Source organism: Polyodon spathula, chromosome 4 (assembly GCF_017654505.1).
Source record: "Polyodon spathula isolate WHYD16114869_AA chromosome 4, ASM1765450v1, whole genome shotgun sequence".
In the NCBI taxonomy this organism is placed as follows: domain Eukaryota; kingdom Metazoa; phylum Chordata; class Actinopteri; order Acipenseriformes; family Polyodontidae; genus Polyodon; species Polyodon spathula.
Genome location: NC_054537.1, coordinates 86,735,047 through 86,755,757, shown reverse-complemented (window position 1 = coordinate 86,755,757; position 20,711 = coordinate 86,735,047). Strand labels below are relative to the sequence as shown.

Sequence of the window (20,711 nt, the reverse complement as noted above, 5' to 3'; positions counted from 1 at the left end):
TGTATGTAGAAATATATTCAATGTTTAGATAAGGGAGTTTAGATTAAGACCTGGGTATCAGGTTTATTTTATTGGAGACAACAGCTAAATAAAACAATGCTTGATCTCAAATATACTGTTGGGTATGGACCTTCCCTAAGAATTATATACCAACATTCCTTCTTCTGAGAAGAAGCAGGCCTCCAATGACAAGCATACATATTTTGTGAACTGACAAGCTGCTTGGCATTCTCAGTCTATTCTTTACCAGACAATCTCTGTCCTATTTATTTACCTTGCCGCCATCAGTCCCAGGAGCACCAGAAGGACCACGTGGGCCCGCTGGACCTTGAGGACCCTGAGAACCAGCTGGCCCTGGGTTACCACGCTCACCCTGTAAAGATAGATAGACAAAACTCGATATTTGTGTACACTTCACATGCATGCATCATTTATACTATGGTGTGTTTACATCCTCTTCATGTGTCACACCCATGTCATGTTTCTCCAGGATTCTAGAAAGAGTGTCAATGGATGAGTTAAACATTAGCCAATACATTATATTGTTCACCTTATAAATCAATAAACACCAGCTGACCTGGATTGGAGGTAAAGTTTTGGATCAACCTACAGCCATACACATAAGACTCTTGTTTTTTTTCATTATTTCATAGGTTTCGTGTTCATTTATTTCATTGAAAAGCAGTTGCAATACTATTACAAATATTACTTTCTTATTTTATTTGTTTTACTTACCTGTTTTTCTTTAACAAGTATGAAGAAGACAAATATGTGTAATTATTACTTGATTTGCAAGGTGAGATAGCCTCTATGTATGGACGTGTATGAAACACCTGAGTTACTCTCACAGAATGAAAACCAACTTACTCTTAGACCAGCAGGACCTGGTAAACCAGCATCACCAGCAATACCCTATAAAAAACACAAATGAACATTCTTTAGTTTATAATACTGTGGAGTTTATAACTCACTGATAATTGTCTGACATTTTTCTTGTGTCTTTATCTATACTCTACATAACATCAGTTCTGTTTACTTACCCTGTCACCAACTTTGCCAGCTTCACCAACAGGACCAGCAGGACCAGGAAGACCCTGTTCAAAAACACAGGAAAATGAACCTGAATCAAAATATTCTACTGCTAACATTTTGGAAGTATAAGTAATGGGGTTGCAATCCAGCATCCTAGAATACACCCCCCCCCCCCCCCCCCCCCCCCCCATTATATGGTCAAGGCCAATTACTGGGTCAAAATCAATATATATTGCTAAAACAAAAACAGGAACCATTACAATTAGATATGATTCTGTCCCAAAAGTTTTATAAGGGCAATAATGAACATCTGTAATCAGAACAGTGTCATGTTTCAGAAAACTTACTTGGAAACCAGGAGCACCAGCGGGACCTTGTTCTCCTCTTTCTCCAGCGCTACCCTAAAAAGAAAACAATACTATGTAAACTAGGATTCTGAATACATTAAACTTTAGAAACTATTAACAGCAGTACCCTTAAATATATACTGTCATAATACAATTACAAAGAACCTTGTATTATCAGGAAGTTTTCAGTACTTTACTTAAGACTAGTAGACATGGGAGTGGCATGTTCTGTTTTCATAGTTATACTTACTGCAACACCGGGAATACCTTGAGGACCAGTGTTGCCATCAGGGCCAGGAGCTCCCTTGTTAGAAAAAAAAAAGTAAAAAGAAATCAATTTATATCTGGTTTCTTTTTTAAGAATCTTTATCATGTAGTTGAGGATATAATCTATTCATAAATGTAGGAAATTATTTTGATTTAATTACTGCACAATATAAGGTGTGATGCTGACTCATAGCTAATGATACATGTGATAAACAAAGTGCTCACCAACATCAGTGTCAACTTAAGCCTCACAGAAAGTTAACAGTTGGGTTATGGAGAGTGTCGCCCAATGAATAGTCGAGCCCATGAACCTGTGACCTGAACTGTTGCTCATTATTTTAATGGGTAGTGGATAGTAATATGCACTATAAGTAAAAGGTGCACTAGCTACATGACATTCAATACTATATACTAGACCAGAAACTTACTCTTGCACCAGCTGGACCAGCAGGCCCTCTTTCACCAGGTTTGCCAGGCGGCCCCTAAAACAAACAAGAAAGACAGGTGTCAGAACTTTTCATTCAAGTTATTTCATTCAAGTTATGGTGTTGACTAGAATTTATCTTTGAAGGCAACTCCACATTAAGTAAGTGAACTGCTGGAGGGTAGTACATGTTCCTCTATTATGTGTTACCCATGAGTATAGTCTTTATCATTTGACTAGTAATATTTGACTTTGTTAGAATACGGAGAGGAAAAAATATAACAAATAAAATACTGTTTGGCTGATTATAACAGGACACTTTAAATGATTGTATTTAATATTTAGTTTTATGACAGAACATGTGTTGATAACGCATCACTGAATTCCTTCTTAATCATGAGCTTCCTTATTAACTTACACTGGGGCCTTTGGGGCCGGGGAACCCGATGTTTCCGGGCTGACCTCTCGGACCAGCTGGACCAGGGGCACCAGATCGACCATCTTGACCGCTAACACCCTAAACACAGGAGTTTAAACCATCACTTACAAAGAATAACAGCAAAAATCAAACTATTACTAAATCTATCACGTTTCCACAATATCATAGATATTAAAGAGGGAAAAATAAATCTGTTTTTAGCTGCTTATATTTTAATTGGCAATAGTCCTCCTACATTTGTATCTATATACTGTACAATATGTGTACAATCTATCTATCTATCTCTCTATCTATCTATCTATCTATCAAACATCAGAATTAAAGAAGAGATACTTACAGCGGGGCCTTCCTTTCCTGGAGGTCCAGCCTTGCCAGAGTTGCCAGGGTAACCCTGAAATAAAAACAGGTAATACAGTTTTTTACACCACATCATTTTAGTGTATTATTTTTGGAATAAATTAAATAGTCCAGCTTGCTAGAATGCTTTTCATTTTGTGCTATGAACATTTATTTTGTCCATGTTTTGCTGTATGATATTGCTTCTGTGGAAGACCTTATCATCTCTGAAGGCCAGTCATTTTACCTTTTAAACATAATATGACATAGACTTTAAACATGGATTCAGATTTTTGTCATCAGGCTCTGCATATTACCTACTATTAATGTATTACTAAATAGCATTCTAGGTTTATTAGTGTCCTGTTGGTGGTTTGACTGTGTGAGTGTATTGAAACATCCAGCAAGTATAGAAGTTAAAAGCTATAAAAATAGCAGACAAAAGAAAGGCTTCCACACTCGTATGTATATCTATGTGTGTGAATTGTGGTGTGTTATATGTTTATGTAACAAAATCATTTTGTGCTGTATATGGTGACCACCATTTGATATAATGGGAAGTAAACATTGTTGAGTCTGTTAAGCACATCCCAGTTGAGTAAGGATCACTATAACTGCAGTTACTGAAGCCTGCTTCTTCTTATTCTTGATAACCTTGTACCTGTATAGACATCTGCCACTGTACTATGTACTGAAGACTTTCGCTAATCCAAACCCACTGGGATTAGTCCGGGTTCAGACTAATGATAGTTCAGAGGCTTTCATCAAAAAACATTAAAAAAAAAAACTGCAATAACTCTGAATAAACTACAAAGGCAGATTAAGTGCTTTACATACTTAAAATAGAATTATGATATTGAAATGCAGTTCCTACAACTGCAGTCAGCATGTATTTCATTATGACAGCATAGTTGTAGTTGGATTGGAGTTCTGACTGGTCTGATGGGCTAAATAAGGTGGACATATGGTACCTTTAACTTCTACAGCTTTACCAGATAGTCATACCTTTCTCAAAACACAATGCACCTTATTACCCAAATCAATGGAAAAAACAAACTACAATACGAGGCTTAAGGCTTACAGGGATCAAATTAAACTTCATGACCCTGTGGAATTACTGCCACCAATTACCACCATGCCTGGCACCTGTCACTGTCCATTTCCTGACCCTGAAAGGACTCAGGACTTACTCTTGAGCCAGGGAGACCAGGTTCACCAGGGCGGCCAGCATCACCAGGAGGACCTGTTACACCAGGTGCTCCAGTGGCACCATGACTGCCAGGGGCACCCTAAAGACAAAAAACGCCATCAATATATTAATATATCACAAATACACATTTCAATTATACTGTGTCTATATGGACACCCAATAGAGACACACTTGCATAAGATGTTTGCAAGAACAATCAATGAAATTACAACAACATCCCATCCTATAAGCACCCTCTCCCTTTCTCCTCCTTCATTACTTTTCCCCAATACTGCTACAGTGCTCCCCCTTGATAACGCTGTAGTTGGGAGCCATAGTTAAGAGACTGTGCTGTTTCTGTTCTGCCTTATAACGATAATACTAGTGTTATTGTAATTGCATCATGGGGCAAATGGGAGCCATGACCATACTGCCTAATAACCTGTTCCGCAGTATAAAGGTCAGACTATATATATGTATCCCAAGGGTCTCTGTCTTAGTTAAAGTTACACTAGTAACAGTGGTGATTATCTTCTGAAAAAGGCAGTTGGCCTTAAGAGTTAAACTCCATAAAATAGCAGAAGTTGTTAGTCAATGTGTTCTCACAAGGAAGGTTTCTATTGCCTTGTAGGAAACTGCATGCTGCGCATGTTACGCCCTCTCGGCATGCACATAACGTGTATGTTTTGTTTGTTTTACTCAATAAGCAGACTTACCACTGGGCCTCCTCTACCATCAGGTCCAGGGAGACCGCGAGTTCCAGGAACACCCTGTTGAAAATAGAGAAAATAACATGTTTAAATATATTAAATATATATACAGTGATCCACATTTTCAGCCAATAAAAGGCTCTCATCTATGTGTACTGTTTGTTGGGACTAAACTACTGTTACACATTGAGCAACTGACTAAAAGTCAGGATTAAAAAAAAAAAAATCTCACACTTGAATTTCTAAATTAATTAAATCTTTAAAAAATGATTTATATATTTCATCTTGCTATAGTATCTTGTTGAAAATGATTAATACCAGCTCAATCTGATGTAATAAAGATATCAGAAATTAAGTAACCAATGTTGTCTTACAGGAAACAAACTCAAGTTAATTTGAGTAAGAAAATACTTAATAAAACAAGAGAACCCAAACCTTTGACAACCCACAGGTTGCTCAGAGTGTTTACCCTTGTCACAAATTAGCAAAAAAAATGATTTTCCTGAACATTTTAAGTTTAACCTTTTTTTTTTTTTAATTAGTTTATAAATAGCTTATTATATTTGAACTAAATCCAAACAATAAAAAGGAAGAACATGTGTCAGTGTGTTAGTAAGCTTGTTTTGACCCCTAAAATAAAGTGCCTCTGAATAAAGCCTCATGTTTGTCAAATGGTTTGGTTCCAGCTGAAATGCTTACTCTTCCTCCTCGGTTGCCAGCTGGGCCAGGTGGGCCTGCCTCACCAGTTGAGCCTCTCTTTCCTTCCTCACCAGCAGGGCCCTGTTGACCTTGGGGACCTGTGTTACCCTGTATGGGAAGCAGAAACATCATTGCAGTATGGGGATCTAGAATTCCACCAAAAATACAGAAATTACATTTGAAGGAGAATACTTACAGGTGGACCCTTGGAACCAGTATCACCCTTGGGACCAGAAGGGCCAGGATCACCCTAGAGTGAGAAAAACAGAAATATTTAACTCACTGAATTAAAAACATGAATACAACATATACATATTTAATTATCTACTACTAAAAAACATATTACTGTAAACTACTATATGAAAATATCTTGAACAGAACATATAGAAACTATAAATAAATTAACAGGATTTGAATTGCCACAGCTCCAGAAATGCAATTTCTTTTTTGCCTTTGAGATAAATACCATACCGTGGGCATTCAAAATTTGCAGAACAGCACTTTTCTATATTGGATAACTCATTGTCTTTTTACTGAATACTCACACTGTTGCCTCTGGGCCCAGCAGCACCGGCAGGTCCCTGAGGTCCCGGGCCACCTCTGGGGCCGGGGAAACCAGGAGCACCAGCAACACCAGGGAGACCCTATGGGAAAAGAACAGGTTCATCCCATTTACAAATGGATCGAATGTATATAACCACATAGTTGGCCATGTTGTAAATCTCACTTGAATCTGACTTTAATTACAATTTTCATAATACGCCTGTTATTCTCCTTCAAAATGTCACAGCTTGATCTTTTAAAACTCTACAACAGTTTTATAAAACTTTGGTTGAAGGCCACTTTGGCAGTTTTGTTTTACATATCTATCTACAACTGAAATAAGGTATTTTGTCATATGCCATTTGCTGTGAAATTTGGGATGGGATGTCTGAGGGCTATGTGAAGAGATGTCAGGGAAATATGCATAACAACAGGGTAACACTAAAACTAGAACAACAAAACAAATGAAATAAAAACAAAACAAAAACAAACAATAAGTAAATCACTTAGACAACTTAGTATACTTACAGCAGCACCTTTAGGACCATTGAGACCGTTGTTACCAGGGTTTCCCTAGGAGATCAAATAAATTCAAATTGTAAGAGAGATTTGCTTGTATTAACCAAATGACAAACTCCTGTTTACCGGTCATAGTGGCTGGGATACTTACAATAGGACCCACAGGGCCGACAGCACCAGGAGGACCTGGCTCACCTCTTGCACCCTGAGCACCAGTTGGGCCATTAGGCCCACCAGGGCCGACCTCACCCTAAATAAAACAGAACAAGAAGAGGTAAAAACAGAGCTAAACCAAACCAACAAGAACATAATCTAAGAATAACCCTAACCCAAGAAAGGAGGAAGAACCAAAGCTTATACCAAATATATAATGGTAGAAACTATAGTTTACCAGAGGAATAGTACACACAAAACACTGTCAACTAAGCACACGCGATTCTCTTTAGAGTGTTTGTGTCTCTTAATAATGGTGGTATTTACGCCTGTCACCTTTAGATCAATGGAATATTCTCCCCGATGTACCTAAAGATGACTACCTCAGGGGGTGTGTCTGTAACCATTGATTTAGGCAATGTTTCAAAATGTAAACATTGAATAAACTACTGATATTAAGTTTAAAGCCTTTTGATATTGATTATTTTTGTTTTCATCAAAGTGATCTGACCTGGGACTCTTAACAGCACAAGTGTGAAATATATCATTCCACCCCAGTCCCACCACACCATATTTGTGTTCAAATCAAAGATTTTAAATGACGGTTTGCAGAACAAAAAAACTGCTTTTATGTAGATTGGAAGACTGAATTAATTATACAACAAGGAAAACATAGAATGTAGGTGAATAATTTTGAACTGACAATTATACGAAACTTTGACCTTAGTGAAACTTCCGGTTAGACTGTAGACTGCAGATGGCAGTCCCAGAATGATATTAAAACAAGTTACGATTGAGTTTTACAGATTCTTTTCGTGCTGCATGGAAACCTGTCATCAGTTAACTGGGCTAATCATTATAATTAGGCTTGCTTTTCGATTTTAATAGGCAAAGATTGTCAACCGTCGAATTCCCAAAAGATATGAGTTAGACTGAAGTAAATTTACATAGGATAAACGTTGGTAAAACCACTCGCTATTTTTTATTTTCTTGCCAAAAATAATAATTTAAAAATCATCCCGTCTCCGTTACACTCTGAATAGCTAGGGGTCGCTGTCAGTCATCTCATTGGTCCCTTAGTAGGCTCCTATAGTTTCTGACAGATCTCGTTGACTGAAGCAGTACTAGAATGCTGTCATTCATTTAAATGACTGTCAAATACCAAGACCTGCACTGACTATGAACGTTCATTTGCCAGTCATGCGCCTGTCATTCAAAGCGCCTATTTTGAAATTAGTGGGTTAAGGTCTAGGTAAACTTTTGCTTTAGGTATATGCCGTGATAGTTACTAGTTTGATTTGAAAATGGGGCGTAAGAGGAAAACATTTAATGAGTATTGTGCACAATACCCTGTCAGATGGCTGAAGTCTCCGCAGCCTCACCATGACTGTGTTCAGAGGCTCTGAATAGTTCCGTTCAACTATCGAATGCTTTGTTCTGTGCATATTATTTTTACTCGTAAATGTATCCTATAAAAGTATGTGTAATACACTTTCATATGCTGTGTTTACTACGGTTTATTTGAGACAATTTTTTTAAGTTGTTTAGGATCTTTTTATGTTGGTAACCATGGTTTTGTTGCATGTTGAATATAATAAAGGCATTTCTATAAATTAGATGTTTCTCAGTGGCATTAAGGTCAGTTTCACCCATTCTCTTCTCTTGATTTGAAAAATAAAGATGGAAAAAAAAACGCTCTATTCTTTCTTAAATAAACGTCAATATTAATCGTCAATTTTGAAAAAAAAAAAAAACATTATAAGACACCAATCTGGAACTGAATCTTTTATTGAGGAGTTTTGAAAAGTAAAACCAGAAATCTGTAATACATACCTTTGGACCAGGAGAACCAGGGAAACCTGGAGCACCAGCTGGGCCTATAGGACCCTGCAAAATGAAAAGCGTGCATTTCAATGTAGTGTCCTTCTGTTGAGTTCTAGATTGTATAGTGTTATGACATAGACTGCCATTGGGATAATCTAGATGCTTTTTTTAACCAGGACAGACTATCGGTTTTATGAATAGGATTAACTTAATATGTGTGTGAACTCATATTGCCTTTACCTATATTATCAATAACTTTAAACATAACTATATTTTATTATACTTTTACCTATTTATCTACATTACAAATTTAACAAATGTAACATGGGTTCACTATCTTTGTCCCTCACGTATGAAAACTCTCAGTTGCCTCAATGCCAATCCTAGTGAAAAACAACTATCTTCACTCAGCGTGGCGCCACAATAGCAATTATTTTCAATAGATTATTAACATCAATTAAAAAGAACTGTAACTCTCGAAGTAGAGCCTGCACCTTTTTTGGGGAATTTATGCGAGTGTTATGTACAGGTTTTGCACAGGTCTTGCCAATGTCTTTTTCAATTGAATTGTACTGTTTCTTTCAGTATTACTACATATTCTACCACATGGACAAAGTGCACGCTATACTTGGGTAATAGTATTCTATATCATATATCATTTTTTTATATGATCGAATAAGGCAGCCTAATTATGTGCTTTAGATATTTTAACATGGAATATTACCATCATTTCTACATGACTGCCGTTGCTAACCCAGGAGGAAAACAAACAAACAAAAAAAAGTCCTGTAATCTTATAAAGCAATACAGTATGTACTTGGTACTTACAGCAGGGCCAGTTGGACCGGCATTCCCATCACTGCCCCGATCACCAGCTGGACCAGCAGAGCCAGCACGACCTCTTTCACCTGACATACCACGAGAGCCCTGGGAGGAAAAAAGAACGACTCCCATGAGCTAACAAATAATCCTCAGTGAACAGCAACACAAATGGTTTCTGCTTAAAAAGATACAGCTTCTTAGGGTGACAGTGCAGAAATCAACACCATGTAAACTTGTATGCTGCTATGGTGAACCATGGAATAATATAAATGCTTGTTGATGTGGATATATATTTTTAAATATGCCCCATGCCTTTAGATTATGGGCCCTGTTCAAGAAGTACTAATGGGTTCTTTTTTAAGATGTCAGTCTCACTTTTTAATTGGGCCCTATCGTTCAATAAAATTAATAAGTTGTGGCTTGTAAAAAAAAAAAAAAAAAAAAAAAATATATATATATATATATATATATATATATATATATATATATATAATATATATATATATAGATATATATATTTTTGTCTTGTAACATTGTAAAGGGATTTAGGTCACTTACCGCCAGTCCTGGGGATCCATTCTCTCCCCGAGCGCCTGTTTCACCCTGTGTGGAAAGAAGAGGATATATATATATATATATATCAAAACTCCAAATGAAACCAGCAGTCTATCAACAATCTATCAACTGTATAATTGTACAGTATAATGACAGATACTTAAAGTGTCATCTGACTAATGGTTGCGGGAGTCATTGTTAGAATTCCTATTAGGCATAGCACGCTGTCCAGTCATAATGGGCATTGGCATTGTGAAAGAGTCATTCCAGCGTCACTGGTATGATCTAGGAGCTTTAAAATATACTAGTGTATATGACAGATCAACTTAATAATTAGTGGTCTTGTTTTGGCAAGGAAGTAAACAATATATTTGAAGCTCTATGGAAAGTCACACCTCTTGTAGTATGTATCGTAGTATTGTTTAAACTGCTTGTTATTTTTCAATATTATGCTGTTATCATTACCTTAATGCCAGCTGCTCCAGGCTCACCCTTACGTCCATCTAGACCAGTGTAGCCCTGTATAAGAACAATAAGGAAATTGAGGGAAAAGCTCACATTGTATAGAACCTAGATGTGTTAGGTTACATCCCAGTCTTTTTTTCTAATATAAAAGGGAGTTCAAAATTAATAATGTCAAAATAAACCACCAAATTAAATGGTGAAGTTTCTTGATATTTCAGGTTGTTGACCAAACTTGAGCTGAATTAAAAAAAAAAGAAAAAACCTTATTCCATTATTCTATCTTCAGTCATAATTTAAAATATTTCCTTTTTATTTAAACTAATAGTAAAATCTCGACACACGTGGGTTAAGTTGTTGTTTGACATTGCCAGCAGATTGAATAGTAAGGACCATTTGATGGTATGACATTGTGTGCAGATACAATAAACTACACTTGACATTATTGTTTCATGTAAAAGTCTTGTGAGCAATATAATATGTGAACATTGCGTACGTGGCTTTGAAAACATGTCACCCAGGACCAAAAGATCCCATGAACAAGAAGAAAGTGAGGCTACAGCGGTTAACCAAAATTAAACTAGTGTGGATAAGTGGACCATATTTGTTTTCAGTGAATTCGTTCACATATCTTTTGTAAGACCCTGGTTAGGATTAGGGATTAAACATGTACTACAGTTGTGAATCCCTATTTGGTATTTTATTAAAGAATCAGTCCTATCAAAGCTAAACTATTGCTCTTTATCAGTCTGTTGATCTACCGCTCATATTTCATCCAGCTGGCTGCTACCTCTATGTCCCTGCAGTATGTCCTGAAATGGGAAAGTTTAACATTTTAAAGAAAAGTAGGTAGAATGATACTTACTCTGTGTCCCTTCATTCCTGGAAGACCAGGGGTTCCAGGGAATCCACGAGCACCCTATTGAAGGTTGAAACAGGTTATTGAATATCAATGTTGCTAAGCAATAAAGCACCTTCATATCTCATTAATTTGTAACTTAATAAACAAGAACCAACATTATACAAGTACCAACTTCTATGTAATAATATTAAATACAAAAACGGACTAACCTAACTTTTTCCTTTTGCAAAGCTTTGTGGTTACAAGTTTACTATGAAGCAGTGGTACAACAGCAAAAAATCATTCTGTCTTATGGTTGACTCACTGTATGTCTGCCTGGGCCACTCTGTTATACTATAGTTCAAATGTATAATATGCAATTATGCTTCTTACTTGAGCACCAACAGTTCCACGATCACCAGGTTTGCCAGGTCTGCCAGGGTTACCCTATTGTCAAAGAGAGACATTCAAATAAACAAAGGTGCCCCAGCATTCGTTACATTTATGTTGTCTTAATCATAACCTAAATGAAGAAGAAAAAAATAGATCAACTGATACAGTATAGGTATAATTCTACTGTATATATATGTTCCTTTTAAGGTTATCCAGTTAATTTGAGCATTAGCTAGTACAATCGATGAAATACAATGAGAGAAAGAATAGATGTAATCTTGGCAAACCAAAGAAAGATAAATACCTTTGATTTATTTATGGGCCTAATTATGGTAATATACCAGTTGACAAAGATTATAACTCGTGAATCCTGTTATATTAACAGTGTATCTGAGTCTGTACCTACAACATACAGTAATTTTCTTTGTCCGTGAAATTAAAATGATGACAGTACATTTCAAAAAGTAAAGGAGATGAGCCACATCTTTCTTGTAGGACATATGAGCAGGAACTCTTTACTTACATCATCACCAGCCTTCCCAGGGGGGCCTGGGGGGCCTCGAGCACCTACTGGGCCCTGATTTTTTAAAGAAAAAAGGAAGAAAAAAAAGAAAATTAGGTCAGAAGGTCAATATGCTATCTGGCAGCCTTAAAAAAAAAACTAAAGTAACTCAGCCTCTGGCCTTACAGTCTGTCCTGGTTCACCAGGCTCGCCAGGGTGTCCTTGGAAACCTTGAGCCCCCTAATTTAACAGAAAATAAAACAGTCAGTTGTTTTGGTCATAGCAATTTTAATTCAAACAGTATTTGCAATTGAAAGGTATAAGTCCTAATAATACATAAGTCAGACTTACAGGAGGTCCTGGTGGTCCTGGAGGGCCTCTTGGTCCCATCAAACCCTATCAATATCAAAACAAGACTTTTTAGAGTGTGTATTTACAATAATGGCCAGAAGATTACAAAAGGGTTCATGTTTATTAATTATAAGGCATTTGGGATTGCGGTAAGAGACCTATATTCCTGCAGGAAAAGCTTCTTATTGTAATATTATTCAACATAATATCATTGTGAAATAGTGTTAAGGGTGTGTTGATAACAATTATTCTAAACAGTAGTAGATCTGAACACTGCCACTGTTTAGATAGGAAAGATGTCTCTTTCCTTGTTTTATAGAAAGATTATGAAAACCAAACATCAAACAGTGCTTATTAGTCTCTATTGTATTTCTTTCTGTAAAAAAATTGCATACAATTGCATGAAAATACATTTGACAACATGTGCAATGAGAAGGGTCATTTTCAACTGTACCCTATCAGTGATGTATAAAAAAAAAAAAAAGCATTTTGTGTAATAATTCAATCACTATGATTTGACATTAGATGCATCATTTTGGTCGTACTAAAGGTCTACAAATACAGAGCACCTCTCCCAAAAGGAAGAAAGCTGCTTCATGGTGGATTTGGATCATCAATGAATAATATGGTGGCCAGGTAGTTTTAATTGAAAGGGGAATTTGAATATTTGCTTTTCAGACTAAGGCTAGGACCAAATCAAAAATTTGACAACCCGCTAAGTGCACTTAACAAAACTGTATTTAATAGCGTTTTCTTTTTTTTGTAAGTATCTTATTTCTTCTACTCATAAAAAGAAAACTTGTCAAAGTCTCCAATAAGAAGTTTACTGCATTTTGCTTATTATAATTACCCATATCTATCTTTTGTCATAATACGTGTTTGAATTAAAACAGTAACACACAGATATATATATATATATATATATATATATATATATATATATATATATATATATATATATATATATATATATATATATGCGCACGCACACACACACACACACACACACACACACACACACACACACACACGCACACACACACACACACACACACACACACACACACACACACACACACACACACACACACACACACACACACATGCTTACCATGGGTCCAGGACCTGCGTCAGGGGCTTTGAACTGAGCAGCAAAGTTCTGGAAAAAGAAGAGTATTTTGGAAACAGGAAGATGAGATACATTTCAAACTACATTTAGTAATTCAGTACAAGTTTTACATTTTTTTTTTCCTTGGTAGTATTAAAACAATGCCCTATTTATTTAGTAAGATACTATTTGATTTATAAATATTAACTTTGCAGTGGTTACCCCTATAAATGTTTACAGTGGAATACCATGAGAACACCATAGAAAGTGAAGTAAAGTATAAATATGGTAAGCATGGTAACACATTTACCACAGGAAACTTTTATAAGGCTAGATTATATAGCTCATATGACTATATGAGGTTTACTATTGTGTCAGATATATCCTGGAAATTTACAAATGCAATTTGAATGACAACTGTACAGGATCCACTGGAAATTTAAATAATGGAAAATTTTTGTGGAGGAGGTGATGTCATCTCTTTGTATGCACTGACATCGCTTTAAGTTGATCAAAGCAGTTTTTTTTTGTTTACCTTCCAGACATTCTATCTTTACTGTTTCTATGTATCTCTGTAAGTCATATTCGAAAACGAAACTGCAATGGAATGCAAACAGACGATGATGACTACACAACTGCAACAATCTACTAGAACTATTTTTATATAAGTCAAACAGACATCCATTTTGTTGGCTGCGATGATGTATACATACAAGGAGATGTAAGAGGACTTACGTAGGACTATATATTTGCTGCAGTTTATATTGATGTAGGCCTCAAAATCTGTCCCAATCAGTGCCGTGTCATTTTAAATATGTCAGTTTGGAGAATTTTGATTTGAGCTGTGTTTTTTGTGCACTTACTCCACCAATGCCAGGGGGCCCAGGGGGTCCTGGAAGTCCAGGGGTACCAGGTTCACCATCTCTACCGTTCGGACCTTGGGGACCCTGAGAACAATGTGAAATAATGATACAAATACATAAATACATTTATAATTAAATAAATAAATAAATAAATACATAAATAAATAAAATGCTCAACTTTAGTTATGAAGTTGCTATAGGACAGCAGCTTTAAAAAGTACCAAATAACAAAACAGACAGCAGCAGTTTTTTTTTTTTTATTTTGTTGCACAGAGCTATTACAGTTATTTTTGATTGGCTCTTTTTGAGCTGCTAAAGGTATAGGTCAAGTAGTAATAAACTCCAGTCCTAAAAGAGACAATTAACCTTAAATACAAGTTTTATATTAGCAGTAAAAAGTAAACACTCAGAATGAAACAAATAAAATAAATAAAACAAACTTTAAATAATTTTATTAATAATTAAATAATTAATAATAATAATAATAATAATAATAATAATAATAATAATAATAATAATAATAATAATAATAATAATAATAATAATAATAATAATAATAATAATAATAATAATAATAATAATAATAATAATAATAAATAATAAATAATAATAATAATATAGTAGTAGTAGTAGTAGCAGCCGTTGTATTTGCTTCTTAAATGAAGCTGACTCTTGTGTTTTCATTAAAGAAAGCTACTGGGGGTGTGGCTGGACACCTGCCCATGCTTTGACCGCTCAGTGCCCATGCTTTGACCTGCTCAGTGCCCATGCTTTGACCGCTCAGTGCCCATGCTTTGACCTGCTCAGTGCCCATGCTTTGACCCGCTCAGTGCCCATGCTTTGACCCGCTCAGTGCCCATGCTTTGACCCGCTCAGTGCCCATGCTTTGACCGGCTCAGTGCCCATGCTTTGACCCGCTCAGTGCCCATGCTTTGATCGGCTCAGTGCCCATGCTCTGACCCTATCAGTGCCCATGCTTTGACCCACTCAGTGCCCATGCTTTGACCGCTCAGTGCCCATGCTTTGAACGCTCAGTGCCCATGCTTTGACCGGCTCAGTGCCCATGCTTTGACCCGCTCAGTGCCCATGCTTTGACCCGCTCAGTGCCCATGCTTTGACCGCTCAGTGCCCATGCTTTGACCGCTCAGTGCCCATGCTTTGACCTGCTCAGTGCCCATGCTTTGACCTGCTCTGTGGTAATGTGTTTGTTTTAAGTGAACCCCCCAGTGTCCATGCTGAAGTGAATTCCTGTGAAACAAACATGTGCAAACTTGGAGGGAACCCCCCCCCCCCCCCCCCCCAAATTGTTCCTCAGTGCTCATTCATTTCACAGGAATTTCCCCTGTATGGAAACTTGTTGGCCACACTGCCATTTTAACTTGTGGGTATTTGTAAAAATGTCAGACAACAGCATTTTTTCCATTAAAATAGCAAACATAATGTATGACAGATGGAACTTACATAAATATAATAAGCCTAGGACTGAGTATTGGAAACAACAGTTTTTAAAGTACTTGAAAAGGCAGCTAAACAAAAAATTATAATTCCGTACCCTATCTCCCATGGGGCCTTTGTCTCCCCGGGGACCCTGAAGAGGAAAAAAACATGATATTTTATAAAAGAATAATAATAATAATAATAATAATAATAATAATAATAATAATAATAATAATAATAATAATAATAATAAACACAGATGCAATATAGTCCACTGGTTATCTTGCAAGTATATATTCTGTAAAACCTTACTTAGGCTTTACATATATTCTTACATGCGCAACATACAAGTGAATGTGTTTCTACTTAATATAGACGTTTAGAAGTTAATATCACACAAACATCTCATACACATTATTAACCAATTCAAATGCAATAGTGTTAAAGCTATTACTAAAATAACTCTCTCCATATTTATAGTATAGGATTATTTTTTATTGATGACCACCATAACAATCTGAATTGAACAATTGACTTTGCTGGGCCTTCTATCTGTGTATATGCTACCATTGATTACATTAAAAAAAAAAAAAATAAATAAATAAATAAATAAACTCATTCCAGGCCACAGATGCATAATTATCTTTTAAAGTAATCTAAATGTCCACCACAGAGTCAAATAAATACTGCTCACCTTTGGTCCTTCAAGATTCTATAATGGGAAGCAAAAGCGAATGCAATGTTATTATCTAGCAGTACTGTAGATGCTGATTTATTAATCCATGAATATATTAGACACACTTTACAATGAGTGGCTCTTCATAACAAAAGGCTGAGGCTGTTATTATTAAACTCATATCATGAATTCATGATTACTTCAATAGAAATGATCATTTTAGTAATAAATTGAACTATACTGGAAATATTGTCACATATTATAAAGTAGTATCAATATACACATTATAATCAATGAAAAAAATAACTGGACATGGCTGAAATCACGTTATACAATATAACAAGAAAGATTAAAAAAATAGTTCTATATCTACTATTTAGCCAGTCCACAAACTCTTACTAAACATACACGTCACATTTTACAGAAAGAATGTAAAAATGACATCTAACCTGATTGCATGCATAGTCTTCTTTGGGTCCTTTGTATGTAAGGCAAATGCCTTTATCAATTTAATTTCCACCTTATTTTAAAGGTTTGCCTCCAGAAATGTCCAGCCCCTTTGGGATACTGATATTCCCCCAAACCAATTGAAATCAGAGACTTCTAGCAATAGAATATAATGCCCTATCGGGCTGATGCCTGTTTTAATATAAGAGGCGATCGCCAATAGAAGAACAGCCCGGAAGATTAATGCCAGGACATGCAGCCTTGCACTGACTGATAAGCAGAAACAGAAGTAAATGTATCAGAAAAGGTAAAATTCATCTCTGCAGATAAAGAATGATCAAATATTTTATTTTACTAACCTGTGTGTCTGTATTAAGAGAAAGCAAGAAGAAGAACAAAAAAAAAGAAAATATGTAGTTAGTGGTTGAAATGAAAGATTTGAATAAAACAAACTGTTGTAATCATTGCAATGGAACAAAAGCAGTTGTTTAAATAATGCGTTTCCATGCTGAAGATAATAGCATTTATAGTTTAGTATTATCTCCTGTATCATAATTAAGTCGACATTATTCTTCAATGGTCATGTTTCCTTTATGACTATTTTAAAACCTGGAATTAAATATTACTGTCTAATAATAATAATAATAATAATAATAATAATAATAATAATAATAATAATAATAATAATAATAATAATAAAAGTTACAGTATTGCATGTTGGGTTCCTTTTGCAGTGATCTTAAAATTATGTCTTACAAATAAGACATGAAAAGCCATCAAGTGAATAACTTCAATGAAGAAGGCCTGGTTTCTATCAAATATGATTATATATTTAGGAAATACTTCATTGCATACTGAAAGCATCCAGTAGTGATGAAATGATTTTAAATATATTTCCATATTAAACTGTTGAATAATTTGAAACTATATAACTACAACAGTGATTTAATGTATGATTTTAAATGCACTAAATTAAGTTATTCATCTAAACCTTTTACACTAATTTAGTAAAATAGTTCTTGCAAACTCAGTTCAGAATTTTTTTTTATACAATTTAAAAGTGATGAGCTATGAAGAGATGCACCACATAATGATCACTAGAAGGCACTGCCATTTGTCTAACCACTGCATGGTCAAAATAATAAGAAGATAGCTTGTGGAAGGAATTAGTAAGACCTAGGCTATCATTTAGAAGTGTGGGCTCAAGAATAAACTGGGGAATTTGGCTCTGCAAATTGCTGTTTTGAAACCATGTACCATCTGACTGTTCACGAACATTCTTTTTTTTATGTATCTATCTTGAATTTGCAAAATTTTAAATAGTCAATAACTTATATTGACTTATATTGAGAATGTATTTATAACTTAACTATAATAATTCATTGCTGAAAGCCTCTCAAATTGGAATGTATGGGCCTCCATTGCCATTTTGCCAGCACTTGGCCTTGCTCAGGTGTGATTTAGACCACCTTCATATCTAAAAAAAACCCTCAATTTATTGATAGGAAATACAATTCAAATCACCACATTCATATCTACAATATCTATTCAAGTAACTTCGTCCTTAACTCTTGTACCTAAACCCAACTGTAACCTTAATGCAAACCTAACGTCAGTGACCTCAAACTAGGTCTCAAAAATACCTGAATTTGAAGTATTTTGATTTAATGTATGCATTAACATTATCGATGACCATGATATTAAATAGTATACAGGACACATATTGATTCAGAATAATTTAGAGTACATTTAGAATATAACAGACTGATACAGATTTAAAGAATAAACAGGTAACTGCTCAATTAAGAAGTTAGGCTTAATTTGTTCTCCCACTCTATTGAAATGCATCAGTTCATGGCAGGTCCACCAGGGGGCGTCTTTCTCTCATACACGTCAACTACCAGTATATTAAATTTTGTTAACTGCAAAAAAAAAAAAAAAAGTAAATTAAAAAAGAAATAATAATAATTAAACTTAGATATTGAACTAGTTTAGGCCATGCCTCTAAACATGAATAAAACTATTGTTTAATGTAGTTACTTTAATGCTTTTAAGTTTGTGGTTTTTGGCAAGTTAAATTCAAATCTTAATGTAAACAAAAAATTATTTAGATTTTCCGTTTATCGTGTGTGTGTGAAGTTCCTGGGATATGTGCCATAACACAATAGCTTGGCCTGGTCACAACTTTGAGTTACCGCGCAAATCTTTTAAAAGCCACCAGGGGGCATATTTCAACCTCTCTATAATAAACGTCTCGCGAGTCGCTGTATAGCTATTTGTACAACGCCCAAAAGTTTACCATCACTAGAACAAAGAGTTTTTTTGGTTTGTTTTTGTTTTTCAACAAAATCTCTTTTGGAGTTGTAGAGATTATTTTGCTTATTGTCCATCATTTTAGAAACACATTTCTTTATTGCATCCACAGTTCTATGTTAAAAGTTGGAGAATAGACAACAGAATAAATGTTGAATAGTGTTATCCTTGTTTATTGCATTCTACCGTGAGTCCTAACAACTAGCAAACTTGCCAATGTGTGAATAGCATGATATCTTGAATCTTTTTAATAATAAGTAAAACCTAAACAATCATAGTCATAAAGGATATGGACCAGATCCTTCACATGTAAAACGAGTACAAGTACTTTAAACTGTCCAGATAGATTTATCCATTTTGGTAGCATTTACCAACTTAGACCTAACGTTCTTAGCAGAATCTACATCAGTTCAGAGTCCAAAAAAAGCAGCTTCACATACTTGATAAGAAAGAAACAAAAAAGGATATATAAACTTACATTGGCATGTTGCTAGGTATGAAGCTACTGCAAGCAGTAACACAATCCGATTATCCACAAAGCTGAGCATGTCTACAGACTAGACATGCAGACTCCTTGTGCTGCAAAGCCTTGGTTATTACCTACAAAGAGCAGGCATGCAGTTGTGATGACTAGAGTAACTCCAAACTTAGCAGAAACCTGCTGCCGTGATGCTAAAATAATAAAGTCTAATCAGTCCTATTTATATGGCAGGAGGTTCCTTTGTCTGCGTGTCAAGACCCGGGCTCCAAACCAATAGGAATCGAGAAATCCTAGACTTACTCCCATCCCAGAACCGATCCACTTAGTCATGTGGTCCTTATCTCCAGCCTTCTAAAGGAACTTTGGCACGAATATAACAATGGTGACGAATGCGCTGTTTTTAATTAGCTCCCTTATTTTGAAGACGTGGACACTTTCAGGCTTTAAAAAGGAAAATCTGACATTTTGTCTGGCTTTTTGTTCTCATCTTAAACTGGTGCTGCATCCTGATGCTTCCAACTGATCTAAGCGCAGCACCTGTCCAGCGACTGTATCACTGGAAACACCTTTACACCTAAGCACCACAACAGCTCGACAGACTTTCGCTTAGAAAAGGTGCCTTCTCGCAATGCGTACAGACAATACTGTACATATTTGAAACAAACGTAAATTAGTATGGATACCAAAGATTTGTCTTAATTAAACATTCTATATATTTACATTTTCTAAAAAAGTGTATGACTGTTTTGTACTAGCATTTTTGAAGTAGGAAAAGAAATGTGATCGTTTTTTTAACCTAAATATTTATGAATTTTCCGGGAAAAACAGTAAAATCGACATAGCTAAATTGATTTTATGTGTATTCAGTTTGGGTTTTATTAGGAGTTTTTGACACGTTTGTTCCTGTTTATAGACAGAGTTTAAAACAACATACAATTTGTGTGCTTATACAGTATAACAATAATTTAAAACACAAGA

At 35.4% G+C, this 20,711-nt stretch overlaps 1 protein-coding gene across 1 annotated transcript in view; it reads right to left on the bottom strand.

Annotated features, from left to right (window-relative positions):
• Positions 1–19,938, bottom strand: part of LOC121315031 (collagen alpha-2(I) chain-like) — a 31,786-nt gene extending 11,848 nt beyond the window's left edge. Inside the window, exons 1-30 of the mRNA XM_041248897.1 lie at positions 19,731–19,938; positions 17,299–17,306; positions 16,511–16,528; positions 15,932–15,967; positions 14,380–14,463; positions 13,520–13,567; positions 12,409–12,453; positions 12,244–12,297; positions 12,079–12,132; positions 11,556–11,609; positions 11,187–11,240; positions 10,325–10,378; positions 9,863–9,907; positions 9,311–9,409; positions 8,492–8,545; positions 6,657–6,755; positions 6,515–6,559; positions 5,989–6,087; positions 5,640–5,693; positions 5,444–5,551; positions 4,751–4,804; positions 4,036–4,134; positions 2,847–2,900; positions 2,489–2,587; positions 2,075–2,128; positions 1,630–1,683; positions 1,380–1,433; positions 1,041–1,094; positions 868–912; positions 275–373 (exon numbers count right to left, since the gene is read on the bottom strand). Of these exons, the coding sequence (XP_041104831.1) occupies positions 275–373; positions 868–912; positions 1,041–1,094; positions 1,380–1,433; positions 1,630–1,683; positions 2,075–2,128; positions 2,489–2,587; positions 2,847–2,900; positions 4,036–4,134; positions 4,751–4,804; positions 5,444–5,551; positions 5,640–5,693; positions 5,989–6,087; positions 6,515–6,559; positions 6,657–6,755; positions 8,492–8,545; positions 9,311–9,409; positions 9,863–9,907; positions 10,325–10,378; positions 11,187–11,240; positions 11,556–11,609; positions 12,079–12,132; positions 12,244–12,297; positions 12,409–12,453; positions 13,520–13,567; positions 14,380–14,463; positions 15,932–15,967; positions 16,511–16,528; positions 17,299–17,306; positions 19,731–19,800 (1,848 nt within the window). The 5' untranslated portion in view covers positions 19,801–19,938. The remainder of the gene's footprint in view (positions 1–274; positions 374–867; positions 913–1,040; positions 1,095–1,379; positions 1,434–1,629; positions 1,684–2,074; positions 2,129–2,488; positions 2,588–2,846; positions 2,901–4,035; positions 4,135–4,750; positions 4,805–5,443; positions 5,552–5,639; positions 5,694–5,988; positions 6,088–6,514; positions 6,560–6,656; positions 6,756–8,491; positions 8,546–9,310; positions 9,410–9,862; positions 9,908–10,324; positions 10,379–11,186; positions 11,241–11,555; positions 11,610–12,078; positions 12,133–12,243; positions 12,298–12,408; positions 12,454–13,519; positions 13,568–14,379; positions 14,464–15,931; positions 15,968–16,510; positions 16,529–17,298; positions 17,307–19,730) is intronic.
• Positions 19,939–20,711: the final 773 nt, after the last annotated feature.